Source organism: Orbicella franksi, chromosome 12 (genome assembly GCF_964199315.1).
Source record: "Orbicella franksi chromosome 12, jaOrbFran1.1, whole genome shotgun sequence".
Classification (NCBI taxonomy): Eukaryota; Metazoa; Cnidaria; class Anthozoa; order Scleractinia; family Merulinidae; genus Orbicella; species Orbicella franksi.
In genome coordinates, this window is record NC_138156.1 from 19,750,642 (window position 1) to 19,765,588 (window position 14,947).

Sequence of the window (14,947 nt, forward strand, 5' to 3'; positions counted from 1 at the left end):
AGTGGGTATAGATTCAATTTTCACGCTTAAGCGCTACCTTTTTGACGATGTCACGCTTATCCGCAAAAAATAAGTCTCACCGTACGATTTATCCAGCAGAATGAAGTAAATAAGCGAAGTTTCATTAGAATCCGTTGCAAAGTCATGAAAATGTGGGACCCTAAACTTGCCAGTTTTTACAAAGAAATGAATGACAAGGGGCAGGGTTGTCCAAGGAAACCATTCCTGCGATGTTGTTTGGATATCTGATCGTAATTAGCATACAATTTTACGATTATATTTTGTTAGTTTCTCTCTTTATTGTTAATTTAGAATGAGAAGATATATCAAACACGAAAGAACGTTTACGTAACGTTTCACCCGCTTTCGAGGCTAGGTCACTAGGTTAAGGAACCTGTTTGTTTCAAAATTATGGCAAATGAAAACAGCCAGCTGATAAAACTGTTGCACATCAGTTTAATAATTAAAATCTTGGCATACAAAACAAAAGTTATTTACAAGGTCTGTCACTTATTTTACAAGAAACCGGACGAGATAGTCACGTGATACACAAAAATCTTAGTTAGCCCGAGGGGGGAGGGGGGGGGGGGGACAGATGATCTTTCAAGCCTTTGCTCACTCCAAATAACATACATCAATCTTTTGAGAGAAAGTTAGTGATTTTTTTTTCACTTTAAAATCTCCTGAAGTGGCATGAACAAGCACTTTTAATTCCAGTTTGTATGTAACAGAATCACCTTAATTGACTAAATCGGTGTAACTAACCCTTTTTAATACAAGTCATAAATATCTCTTGGTCCTTTAAACAGTAATCAGCAACAGCCATTTGGGTCATGTGTTCATTATACTTAGTTCCTCCTGATCTCGTTTGTCGGTCCAGTTACTGATGACCTTTGCCAGAAAATTGTGAAATTCGTCTCTAACTGCTTCAGGTTCTTCGTCCAGATTTGTTTGCACGCAGGTTACTCTGGACAACACAGAGGCTGTGTGGAAGAGAATGGAATTTTTTTCTTAAATGTGTTACAATACATTTTCTTGCAACTAACAGGGAAATTCATGGTTCCAATCAATGCTACAAATGTACATTAAACTGAAACAACCACCGCCCCCCCAAACATTTTCTCAGATACACCTGCAATTTGCTGTTTAGGAGTACAAGTTAACTGCCTTGCCCAAGAACATGGGACAAGGACGTTGGCCAGACTCAACCCAAGACCTCTTGAACTACAGTCCAGTGCACTGGAAAATAAGTCACTGTGCCTTCCCAGTAAAAAGAAGCAAATATTTACACGTAACGAGTCATCTTACGTAGTTGTGTTCTTGTCGTATCAGCAGCTGATGGCCGGTGATGGGCAAACACTATGCACTGTGAATCCTTGAGCCCTTGGCTGTGTACAAATTGGGTGTACCTTTGAGATAAAAAAACAAAAACAATAAGGTATGGTATGGTACTAATAATTTGCATTTACCAAGAGACATGAAGCCCAGATGAGAACAAAGACATTGAACCATAGCATCCCCAAACAGGAAAAAAAACTCACTCAAAGTTTTAGCTTGTGGGAATGGCAGGAAAGGTGAAGCCAAGTCACACTTGAGCATAAAATAACAGCTGACTGGGGTTAATTAATAGCTTATTTGACTTCCTTAGCAGGAGAAAGGACCAAGAACCTGAGCAGAGGCCGCATCGGCTGCAGAAGATAGAGTAGCCTACAGCCCAATTCTCCACTAGGAGAACAAACAAATGATGTTGACTTACTTAGCCCAGGTCAGGACCAACCTGTTCTTATTCTTAACTCGTTCGCTCTGGACAGTCTCTTGCCAGCTGAGCAACCTTGATTACCGGTAATAGCACTGGCTGAATTGGGGGTGAAGCCCCCCCTTCCTCAACCCTCCTCTCCTTCTTCTTTGTCTGGGAATGTTTTTTTCTAGGGCACTACACCGGACTCTCCTCACAACTTCTCCAGACCCCATTTCTAAATTTCCTTGACTGTCCCTGAATGCACATCATGCAAATTGATGCTAGAGCCTTGTCTACAAAATTACAGGTTAATAATACTGCTATGTTTGGCTGTCACTGGAGGTGTTTTACACTAAGCTACATAAAGACAGTATTTTTTTTGTTACAACAATTTACAAAATAAATAGACAGTGACTACTTTACGCTTATGTACAGTAATCTGACACAAATGCTGACGGTTTGAGTGGGAAAACTTGACAAGAATTGTGTAAACCCTCACCACAGCAAATATTACACTTTTCTGTTTACATCAGGTTATGTAAACCTGAGCACACTTTTCTAAGTGAAACTTTTCAAAACCACCATAATAATTATTTTGATTTGGCGCCCTATGTGACTCTTTACTACAAAAAGGACAGACAGTCATAATGATAACTCAATGGAAAAAGAAGTGAAAATTTCTTCTTGTCCATCAGGCAAGAAATGGACAGAATCACCCAACTAAAAAATCCATTACCCCCGGCTATTGGACACAACTCTCTTTACATGCCGCAAGTTGTTTGCTTTTTTTTTTCTTACCAAGTCTCTAGTTCCTTGTCTTGGTTTGCTTGATCAGGATTGTAGACTATTAAAACTCCATTGGTATCCTTTTGGAAAGCTGCCCAACAAGTAGAAAACCTGACATAAGTACAACAGAGAAAGAAATTATGAGAAATCATCAAAGCACAGTCATATAATTACCAGTAAAAAATATAATTCAAAATTCCCTTTCACATTGTGATTTCAAAATATCACCAGGCCTGATTTGTCAGTATCTCACAATATTTATTCATTCATTTGCCTCTGCCACAAATTTTGCTCAACTTTGTCCAGTTAAGTGGTAAAATTTAAAAGCGTTTTCTGGCTAAAAGTATACAAAGAACTCAAGCTTTTGACTGTCTTAACTACAGTCTTCAACATTAGGCTTTTAGTCAGAGAACACTTTAAAATTTTACCATGACTCATCTTGGCTGCAGCCCTTCCAGATTTGCAGTTTAATAGTGCAGTAATGATGTGTCTATTTATAATTTTAGCTTAACGAGGGGGGTGAATAGGGGTATATAAATCTACCGATCCATGCCGTTTTTTCTCCCAATCCGTTGATCCACAAATACTTTCGTTCAAATCCAAAACTGCATTGTTTGAAAAACTTCTGTGGCGTATTTTCACTCCAACAATATGTAAGATGTTTGTTTTTAGTGCCATTCTTTCCCTGGGTGGGTGGGACAAAAGATCTATGATCCAAACTTCCTTTAGGATCCACAATCCAAACTAAAAGACAGGTAGAGTTCAGAGTCCAGGCCAAAATTCACAGCTGATCCATGATCTACCGTATTTGTAAAATTCGCTAATGATGAATCCATTCAGTTTATCACAAAAGTCCGTAATCCATCAATCCACAAACCTATTCACCCCTCTCCATAACAGAGCTAATTGAGACACACTAAATTACGGTTAATTGTAACCAAAAAATGGTAAAAAGTACAAAATCTACCTAATCTGAACTACATACAGATAGTAATCTACTGATAAGTATTTTAAAATCTACCCCCAAATATTTTCTCATCTATCTAATTTTAAGTTATGTACAGATTAAAATCTAATTAAAATCTGGCCATTTCTAAAATATATCATGGCAAAAAATTCACAAATCTCACAGTATAAAACAGGTCATGAACTGCAGAGGCTGCCGCAGTGAAAGTTGACTCACAGTCATTTTACAGCAGTTAGAGGTCTCATTTAATTAAGCTTAATAAGCTTACTAACTAGTCAACTTACTTGTGGTTTCCACTACAATCCCACAACTCCACTTCACAATTTGCTGTTTTACCGGGAGATATTTCTATCCCGTTGCATTCAAACTCTAGTATCCTATCAAAATAAAAAAATTTCTAGGTTAAAATCAAGTTATAGATTGGAAAATTCAAAATCCTGCTTACGGTTTCCATGTAAACGTGTAAATAAAAGCTAAGTACACTGTAAGTAAGCACAAACTGAGAAATTGCAAATTAAATCTGTAAATTCGTCGTAGTTTACCTGACACCTTGCGTTGGATGATATTCTCCCCCTGAAGTTTCAGTGGCATCGGAAAGGAAATTCGAAATTACGGTTTTGCCACTCTGTAAAAATAGAGAAATTTTTTATCGCTAAATGAAACTCCTATCCGACATGGGCGCTTATCGTAAGTTCATTTCAACCTCATTTTCCAACGTTGAAAAACCACAAGACTGCTCTGAAATGCCCAGAGACAAAGAAAAATAGATCAAATAGCATTACAAACAAAGCAAGTTACCTCACAAGGTCCCAAAACTAGAATTTTTGCCTTGAACATTCCGAGATAGACTGTTCCTCTCTTCCCTTTTCGATCTGGAAAAGAAATTGCGGGAAGATTGGGGAGAGTCCAGCAAGGAACGCCTGGAATTTGTTGTCTGCTCCTGGAAAATGTTACGTTCGTTATTTTGCTAATAAAAAGAGTTTTTGAGATCATCGTCATAAATTTTATTTACCCTCAAATTTACAGAATAGCATTACTACTAATTTCTTTGAACTGCCTAATGTTAGAAAGTAGAAATACATGAAAGAAAAATTAGAACAAAGCGGATAAATTTATGCAATATTACAAGACAAAATTAATTTAGAGAAGGTGTTTCAAAAACTCTGTTGATTTGGAAGTGCGTTCCAGCTCAAGTCTGCAAGTAATAATTAAATTATGTCATTATTCGTTATTTTTGAGGGAGGCATGGAAACAAGTCACCGCTTACTCCAGGCTGAGAATAGCATGCGTTACGTATTCATTAGCATGTATTAAATTAAAACATGCAGCTGTTTTACGTAAAACCTTCTGTAAAAAAAAAAAATCTTTCATGAAGGGCTTGAGTTCGTTATCGGCGAATCATTGTTATTTTTAACAGGCATATGAAGTGATCACCCAATTTTACTTAATTTCAATTCAGAGAATTGGTCAGAATTTTGTCAATAAATTGCTGAACTTATTTTTACAGCTGGCTTGCTTTTTTTTCCAGTTACAATTCACAGAAACAAATTAAAGGTGAACAAACCGACTCTTGCAAGATTTTTGAACATTTTAATGCAATAAAAAAGCTTTAACAAGTCAGAAGAACGGACTTATAATTTTGACCGGCAACTTACCTACCAGCTGAAAATAAACTGAAAAATTTAACTGAAATTGACAAAGGATGTGTTTACATTGCTGATTCAGCTCCGGTCCAAAACAGACTAAACAGATGGATTAAAAAAAAAAGTAAAGTAAATACAGCATCTGTTTAACATTAAGTTTACCATGACAAAGAATAAAACCTTTCCAGTTTTAAAATACTTAGTTTATGGATAGCTTAGAAATATAATTGATGACGTTTCTGTATATTTCTATACAATGACCACGATTTAGACTAATTGTGACAATTTGTATCTGGCTTTAAACGCTTAACAAATCTAGGTTTCATTTATGCCATGATTTTACGTGGAGATTTCGGTACGATATACGGCAGAGAGATAATTCTACCGCTGAAGGAGACAAACATTTGGAATACCTGTTTTCTTTCGCCGTCGGTTCACCGGATGTCCAGACACCGCATTCGATTTGCTTGACATTCTTTCCTTGCTATCGATGTAAGATGCTTCAGAAATGAAAATTTCAACCGTCGCGATCAATTGAAGGATAAAGCCGATTTTCGTGTGTTGTTGGCGAACGACAATTTTAATTAAAAGTTACTGCCGGGTCCAGACAAGATTGAAAAAAAAAGTTTGAATAATGAATGAGTAAACGTCCTCGACTTCCTACCACATGCTTCAAAGAAAACAAACAAAAAAGAAAAAAAAACCCAGCAGGAGTTAAATAAATGCAGGAGCCGAAACTACAACTGGGAACTGAAACGGTTTGAATTAAACTATGTGCATTATTAATGAGCTTGGTCCCGTTGTAGTCGGCAGGTTTCGTCCAACTCTCGAGAAGCCCACGAAGAGTTTCCGATTCTTACTATCCAATCAGAGAAAACCGCGAGCACTTACGAGAGCCCCGACTCCAAATCGGATTTCATGTTGCTTGGCAATTCCAAAGAAGACGACTGTTGCTCAGTCAATTATTGAAGAAAGGGATTCTGATTATTGTTCCAAACAGCAGGAAATAATGATTCTTAGAGAGACTGCATGACTGTAATTCTGAACTTACAAGCTGAAGTAAAAACTGTTTCCTAATGAATCAGCCTAATTTTAGGTATATAATCTGTATAATATATCAGAAAACCTTCCTTTTATTTTGTAGTCTTGAAGAGAACATATGCTCGAAATATAAATATTTCGAAAATCGCGAAGTGTTGCTGATATGTTCGAGGTGTTAACGACGTTAACTGTTCTCTAAAAGACAACCAGTAAACATCAAGGCTACAATAATTTAGCGGCAAGTTTACAGATTGAACTATTATTATAAACATACATGGCTCAGTGCCAATGTTATCAAGAAGGAAAATGAGGAAAATGAGGATTTTTTTTTTCTACTAGAAATCCAACATTGTACTATTCGATATAATTAGGGTAGAGTTAAGAGGATTGTAGAAAAGATTTCCCCAACGTAAAAAAAATGTAGTCGCTCTGCAGTTCGAATGACTGAACTATTAAACGGAAGCGTTTGAGTTTAGTATATAAATAAATCGCAAACCTACCGGTTGTCGACGATGATGCATAAGACATCTTTCGCGACCTTTAACTTTGCAGTTTAGTGGAAGTGTATACTTATGAACTGAGCTCAATGACTTCGCTTTTAGAAGCCTGAAGTCTTTTAAAATTTATCAGTACCGTGAACTAAATATATTGACAAAATACCGCGAAGGAACATCTGCTGCAGTCACTTTGTAAGACTGATTATTTGCCCGCGTCTAAAAAATATATGACTGTTTCTGGTAGTTTATTTACGATTGTCAAATCTCAATAGCAACCCGGCTTGGGACAATACCAGTCCGGCAGGGGCGGTGCAATCTGTCATTAAGATGAAAAACGAGCTCGTAAGATAAAAAAGAAAGAAAATAAATTAATGAAAACTTTGGAATAAAAATGAAAGTTTTCCCTGCCGTTGATTACAGTAGAGAGGATCAATATAGTCGTAAATGTCAATTCTAATTTGGATTTTAAACTCTGCACTTTACACAAATGTTTTCCCACGCATTAATTGTTAGGAAGTCTGTCTGTCGAGTTTACTCTCGGGGAGAAGGGCTACTCCCTTGTATGGGCTATATAGGTATGCGTGGTCCCAAAGGGTGTGGTTTTTGAGCTGGTTTGGTCTGAAAAATGGTATCGATTTTGATAATTTTGGTCTGAAATAGGCTATGTTTTTCACTCTGCTTTGGCATTAGGCATTTTTTTTTTACAAGGAACTAATATTTTCCGCACCAGCACCAGCAAATTTGTAGCCTTTCTCAGACTCAAATGTTTGCGCAAATGGAAGCCATTTCTGGTTAGCTGCGATTATATATTAGAGCCGTGTAGAAATTTTAGAGGTCTGAAATAAGGTGTCGATATTTCGCTCAGGTCTGAAATAGTGTATGGACAATCTCAGATTTTGGTCTGAAATAAGTTAAGGGTTTCAAGGTTCGGCTTTACCAAAAACTTTGAGGATTATTCCGCCCCTCAGGAGTTTACATGGATTTCCATGTGACTGACGACAAACACTGAACAGTGAAGACATGATTGATCATCGCAGTGATGACAGCAATGATAAAAATGTCTTCATATCTTTCTCCACAGTTCAAATATATGATCTTTGATATATTCACTTGTAGAAACTGAACTGGGCGTTTTTATGACGTGTTTTTTCCACTACAATGTGCTATCTTTGACAGTTAATACAAACATCTCTAGTCTGAACATTTATTTCCCAAGCCACAGGAAAGACTTGCTCACAAGTCGGGCCGCGAAATCCATAGTCGCATGTTCTTACTTACTTCCGGAAACCCACAAAAAAATGACAAAATGCTCAACTGATCAGAAAACAATCAGAACAATCTCAACAATCAGAAAAAATGCTGAACTGATTTCCATGTTTTGATTAACTAAACCGTTCCCTGGAAAACGAACCCTTAGAAATAAAGATTTCGTGGTGGCGGACGGCGTGCACACAAACTCCGATAGTGGCTACCGTTTTCGGCGCTCGATTAACTTCCTCTTCAGCATGTTCGGTGCGTACTCCTTGAAAAATGGCCGCTACACCCCTGAAAGCCTACGTTTGTGGAAAATCTCAATTCTGTCAATCTAGTAATTGCTTGGCGGCATTGTCAAAATTACATCAATAAAGATCAATTGGTCAATTTTCTCTGCACTTTGTAAAAGAGAGTGCGAGTGAGCGCTCAAGTGGATGGGATGGTGAATGATGGATCCACTACATGTGCAGCTGGCAAATTATTCTTTCATTTCTTCCTGTTTCTGGGTGTAGACTGACCTCTCAGAAGTGAAAAATTTGCCGGAGTCCCGCGTAACAGGGGCAAAATTTATGGAAAAATGCAGAACGAAAACCTGCTGTTTATCCTTCCTTTCGCGAGATTTAATCAGGCATAAAGACAACATTACCGACTGCTCACTGGGAAGGGCACATTCTGGTTCCCAGACCACGCGCTATCGCTCTCCGTTCGCCGACGTCGCCGACGACTCAACTGAGCGAACGTAAGACTCTAAGGGATTAGAATGGGAGGCCTGAAGTTCCAGTAGTCATGACATAAGTACGAACTATTCTGAGCCAATAATCTCGATAGACGTTTCCACAATATGCGTTTGTGTCGGAACTGGTAACCTGAACGTTATGGCAGCTAGAAGTCAGGAAATAGCCCTTGCTCGAGGGGCAAATGTTCTGCACAGCTTTGCGCTCCTTTTATCCACACTCCCTCTCCGCTGAACACCTTCCTCTCAGGCTACAGCTACTGAGAGTTTTTAGCGGACGTCTTAAGAGCTGAAATCTTTTAGAAACAGCTGTTTAGTCTTGTAGGCGAGATCTAGATCGAGTTTCATTCTCACAGCATGGTTCTGTCTGAATTAGTATGGCTTTCCGTTCATACAGTCGAGAAACATCTTTTTGTCAGCCATGTTATTTCTCATCTATGTGTGGCCGCCCTGATCCAGGTATCTCGAGTCGGTCACAGTTTGTCCACCTTCTCTCTAAACAGAGAGCGGACCTCTTGAATTCGGCTAGCCATTTGCTAGGCTTTCCTGCCGCTCTCTCAAGTCCGCTCTATGTTACTCCCCTTTGGGGGAGGAGCGCGGACTCTTTTTCCGAACAGCAGCTGGTAATCGAGCCTAGCCATTAAACCGAGGAAGTTGTCACATTTTTCGATAACAAAAGGTGCATTTATCGTTCTACGAAGAAGCTAATATGCGTTATATGCGTGATGTTGGTCAGTCAATTATTTCATGTCCGTTCCGCCATTATTATTATTACTATTTTTGTTTTCATGCTTATATTAAAAGGTATAATATTAACAAAAGAGGCTCGATGAATAAGCGCCGCTAACAGTCCAATATTGCGGACTGTTATTTTCTCTTCATAAAAAAAAACCAAATATGTTTACGAATCGAACAATTAAACCAGCAACGATTGCGCATTCTATAACAGGGCTGTTCCAAAACTGAAAATGTTTACGAAACACATTAGCGGTGAATTTGTTTAAGAGTGAATTCTTAATTTACTTAAGGGTGACATAATTCTATTTAGGATTAAACCACTTTTCATTCGATGCGTTTTTCGTCGGTGTTTTTCTTTGCAAAAAAAAACTCTACCTTAATAACTGTTAAACGCGATGATATGTTTTTCTTCTGATTACGTGAAGTATATAAAGGAGCCACAAAACCCAAATTAAATGGTTACATGTGAAATTTTCTTGGAAATAATAACTCAGGCCAGCTGCGCCGCTTTGCCAAATTAAAAAAAAAAATTGCTTTTAAATTTCGTCAAGGTAACAGTCATAGATTAGGGTATCAATTCAAATTTCCCTGACGGACTGACTGCTTTTAATGTCATATTCTTTTTGCTATATGTTGTTTTCATTCGACGGTCTGTAGAAAAGACGATCGATTCGAATCACACAATTGCTAGTAGTTTTAGCCCCCTTCGCTAGATCGATCGATTTTCGAACGATTTTAAGAAATATAGGGCGGGAAATATAATTGGCCATGTTTTTAGATTTTAGTTTAATCTTCGCGGGCTAATGAAATCTTTTTAGCTTCTTTTCGGATCATAAGATCAATTAAATTCTATATTTTTTGGAAAATTCTTCCATCTCAGTTCAGCCGCTAGCTACAATACAATACTAAACACCCGTCGATCGAGTAAAAATCCGATCGCAAAACGCGACCATTTTACAATTATTCCAACGCAGAATCTAACTTACCAGCATTATTTGACTCTCGATTGTGTTTGTTGCTTCGTTTTGATCTTCCAACTGGGCTTTGCGTTTCTGCTCTGCTCGCTGACCGAGCTGAATGTTTTGGTTTTAGGCTGCTAGCTGGCGGTTTTGCCGACATAACGAAACCCGAACTAGTCCGTTCAAAATTAGCGTTATTTGTGAATGAATATCAGGTGTACTAAATATGCAAGTTCTACCACGACCGGCTTTTGACATTTGCGTTTTAAGTTAGTCAACTTAATTTCATCAAACATGATCGGTACAATATAATGGCATTCGTCAACCCCTCGGCCACAACAGTTTTTTGTGGCATTTTATCAGTTCTGTTTACCAATATTTAGTATTTGTTTAAAAACCATATCACCGAAAGCCAATAGCAGACCTAACATTCGCGTCTCAAAACTATATTTGTTTTTTTTTATTCAAGAGCCATCGGTCATTCAAGCGAATTTATGCAGAAAGAAAGGAAAACTATGTTTGCACACTACGTAAATGTCATATTTATAATTTACTTAAGTCCTGCGGGGACAGACTGACTTACCTTTAATAAAATTACTCATTCCAATTAAATTTGGTCAAGGAAAGCAGTGCTTAACATTATACGACTCAAACGATGGAAGAGCTTTATGCCATTGTTTTAACTAACACGGGTCTCCATAGCATTCAAATGGCATGAAGCGGTTAGAAGGTATTTTTTGCACTAGAAAATTTTCCATCTGGACGTGTTTGTGTGTGTGTGTATATTTTTTCCTCCGTATAACATGCTTTTTGTTTGGCTTACTGACTCGTCACCCCCTAAAAAGTCAAAAGGTCCACCCCTTAATTCTTCCATTTGCCCTTCCCCCTAGATAGGGTGCAGCTGCTTTTCGGCATTTGGCAGTCAAGCACGCGCCTCCGTCTAGCAACTGAAGCTGCGCGTCTCACTCAAAAACCTAGACGTCTCGATTCGGAATCAACCCAAAGGAAGATGAAACGTACGTTGGCCTTATTCCCAATGTAATGCCTTTCAAGTTATTTTAAGACCTCAGGTACCCAGTTCCTCCGCGGGTAATGTAATCATCATGCACGTTGTGTTGGATGAAAATGCATCTAAAACGGCTTGGGTTCTCCTCGCGAGCAAAGCATGGCGTCCTAAGATTGGCTATTTCTAGACCCTCCTGGGAAATCCGAAACTGGGAGTGATCTAAAAATAACTTTAAAAGGATTATCTTGGTAATAAGACCTCTCTTATCCTTCATTCTATCTTGAATCGATCATATTAATGATTAGTCTCCCGCGCCCCACATACGCACAGGCAGCGGACTTCCGTACGGCGCCAGCGCATGCTACACAGTACCTTCTGATCTTTGCCTCAAGCGCATTTCTTCCTCGATGATTCGGCTGCTTTCGGACTGACGGCGCTGATCTTCATAAATTCGGCTGGTTAAGGATTGACGTCGCTGCTCTTCGTGAATTCGGCTGCTTTCGGATGGACGTCGCTGCTCTTCGTGAATTCGGCTGCTTACCGATGCACGTCTTTGTTCTTCGTGAACTTGGCTGCTTACGGATGAACGTCGTTGTTCTTCGTCAATTCGTGTGGTTGATTGACGTCGATTTACGGATCCTAGGAGAGGCAGTAAAAATTGAAATAGCTTGTCGGGACAGGAGCAACCTCGTTCTCAAGGCCTTTTCCTTGAATTTTGGAAGGGGCACCCCTTCATAAAAATGCAGCAAGGGACCGCAAACGAAAATGCTGCTGGCATACGTAGGATGTGCAAAAGATCTATGCTAATTAAATTTATGCTAATTAAGATCACATATCTAAACATCGTCATGGTAGCTTAAACTTGATAAATTATTAATGAGTGTTCTTTATATCCTTGGGTTTTCTTGATATCCTTAAGATTTCTCTCCAGAGATTATTTATACCCACTATGACTAAAAACGTTCCAGTCATTCTCTCGCATCCCTTATATTTCTCATATATATCAACGAACTTTCCCATATACTCTTGGGGTTTTTCTTATACCCCCAGGGTTTCTATATCAGGGAGGTTTTGCATGCGTGATTATCCTCTCACCCCCAGTATTCGCGGCGCTGCTCCTTCGGCGTCGAGGGACATCTTCTGTGTGAAACGGACGACCTGGGAGAAAGTGTATGAGATCATAGGGATGTAAATATCCCTCACCGTTCATGGAAGTTGAACTGAGCTATTTTGTGTGAAAGGTAGTTCGAGAAAATCGTCGGGATCAAATAATAAGTTATAGTCAAAGTGATTTTACATACTTTTGCCAGCAAAGCTAGCAAGACTGTGCTTATAAATTCTGGTTAATTTGACTGCATAAAAAGCGTTTCAATTCCAAACTTAAGGCTCTAGTAAACGAGGAAATATTCTTACAAAGTCACTGTTTCCTACAATTGTCTCCTTCAGAAGCAAACGGGGAAGCAGTTGTTCAGTATGGTAATAAATTGTCTCTACAACTAAATTGAGGAACTATTTTTTGTCACTCGGAAACAAAATGTCGCCCAGTTCCTAGGCCTCGATATTTTGCCGCTGCCAACTGTGTTTGCGGTTATGTTCTCTATCTCGCAAAGTCACCTAGAAAAATTGACCTTGACTGGTCTGAGAGACAGCCACACAGGAACTATGCAAAAGTGAAAGTACGTGTTATAACAATATGCCAAGGAAAAATCTTGCAATAAATTTGACGAATCATTGCCTCTTCTTGTTAATCCCTTGTCTTTTAAAGAATATCTCATTTCTATTTTAGGTGGCGATGCTGATACTTGCGTTTATGAAACAGCTCTTGTTGCCTTTCCTTAAAAGCTTCTTTATTTATCGCTAAGAAACTCGCAATACTCTTTAATATTCGTAACAATGTTCATAGGGTTTTAACTGTTTGAAATTCTTGTGACCGATGACATAAATTTTAAATATCAAAATCGTTCACAGGATGATTTATTTTTTGTCCATTTTGCTTGTTCTTGGCACCTGGCTACAACATTGATCAGTAAAAATATTGTAAAAATATTCAGCCTTTCTACATGCTAGGCCAGCAAATAAGGCCACAAGATTTCCATTTACCAAAAATAACAAAGCACATACCGTTTGGAACATTCCCCGAAAGCTTTGGATCCATTTAACGCTCGTAAAAAATAGACTTGTAACCGGTGTGTTGCGTACGTAAATAACAAAGCCCAGGTAAAAATAAAGCCGATTAGTCGCTAAAGTTGAATGGTAACTTTAATTATATTTTAGGAGAAGGCTGTAATTTGCATCCATAATAAGGTAGAAGTGTCACAGGAATACATTTGTTTGAAAAGCTTGTGACGGAACAACAACAAACCATGAAAAGATTTTATCAGAATTAATAACGTTGTGTGCTGTAACGGGCTAGTCATTTCGATGTAGATTTGTCCGAGATATTGAGAATACACAAAGGTTTGATTAAAGTGACTTCGGCATTGACTCGTTAATGTACACAGACAGCGTGTCTACTTAAAGTGAAGTTAGCTCAGAAAACCATGTAGAGGCTGACGAACAATCTTACTGGGTTCTCTGTTACGAGGCTGGTCGACTGAGATGCGATGCCAAGGTTCTATTCCAAGAATTCAAGCACATTAGTTCAAGTAAGAGAAGAGGATAGCTGATGAGTAAATTGCTGGGTAATTAAATAAAAACGTGCGCCTCGACGAAGGAAAAGCAAAGGTCGAGATACAACATCTGAAAATTATATTCACCTACAGAAGAATGAATTAGATTTTTTCACATAAATTAACATCACCGCAAATAGCTTTGTGGTTATTTATTCCAAATCTGAGAAATCTCTAACAATAGCTAAATTGTAGGCTAAAATTTTCTTTCTTACGATTGAATAAGGCACATTTGACTTGCCGCAGGTGCAGACACAGCTGGTATTGATACTCGTTACCAAGGTCGCGCGGCGATTAGGAGAACATGAACTCCTACCCAGACGCTCTCGGTCATCCTTCATGAAGGGTAGCGATTAGTTATACCAGGAAAATTTAAGTAATTTTTCTGCTGTAAAAAAATCATTTCCAAATTGAAGGAAATTTAAGGTAGCTAAACAGCCAGGGACTCACATTAAACAGAAAATAAACGTTCGTTACCACTGCGAAGCTTAACATCAGTGAAACCAAGAGAAGGAGAGGCCAGAGAGTGAATCCCCAATATAGGCCGTACAGCCAAGGTAATCCTCCTAATTTTATCTTAGACATGGTAACCATTTCTTCTGCGGATGTACCTGGCGCGTTGCATGGAAGTTTTCCTGGAGGATTTGTTTATGTTTCGTTTCAAAGCGAAGGAAACTCTCCAACGCTGTGGGGTAGCTGATCTTCACTTGGTCAAACCAATGGTCATTTTACCGAAACTGAGTACCTCTTCCAATGACATTTGAAGATTTTCAAGGAGATACATCATCTCACAGTTAAAATTCAAGTTTAATTGTAGAACTGTACAAAAAAAAAACCGATGTCGCGACTCACCTAGGTTTTTCGCGTTTTCAAATGTCAGTGTAGAATGGAAGACAACTTTTGATTCTCAAGTTGG

General features: G+C 38.5%; 1 protein-coding gene across 3 annotated transcripts; it reads right to left on the reverse strand.

Annotated features, from left to right (window-relative positions):
• Positions 1–436: 436 nt before the first annotated feature.
• Positions 437–13,663, reverse strand: LOC145463590 (intraflagellar transport protein 22 homolog). Of its 3 annotated transcripts, XM_081447358.1 has the most exons (9): positions 13,484–13,663; positions 12,458–12,520; positions 11,735–12,001; positions 4,290–4,363; positions 4,034–4,116; positions 3,776–3,868; positions 2,537–2,635; positions 1,309–1,409; positions 437–983 (listed from the first exon to the last, which is right to left on the reverse strand). In XM_081447358.1, exons 1-9 carry the CDS (start codon positions 13,515–13,517, stop codon positions 832–834), a joined length of 966 nt encoding a protein of 321 aa, XP_081303484.1. In that variant the 5' UTR covers positions 13,518–13,663; the 3' UTR covers positions 437–831. The 3 variants fall into 3 exon arrangements, with proteins under 3 accessions (XP_081303484.1, XP_081303483.1, XP_081303486.1); XM_081447357.1 differs by lacking the exon at positions 13,484–13,663 and having other exon boundaries at positions 12,458–13,099; XM_081447360.1 differs by lacking the exons at positions 12,458–12,520; positions 13,484–13,663 and having other exon boundaries at positions 10,384–11,826.
• Between the last annotated feature and the right edge of the window lie 1,284 nt (positions 13,664–14,947).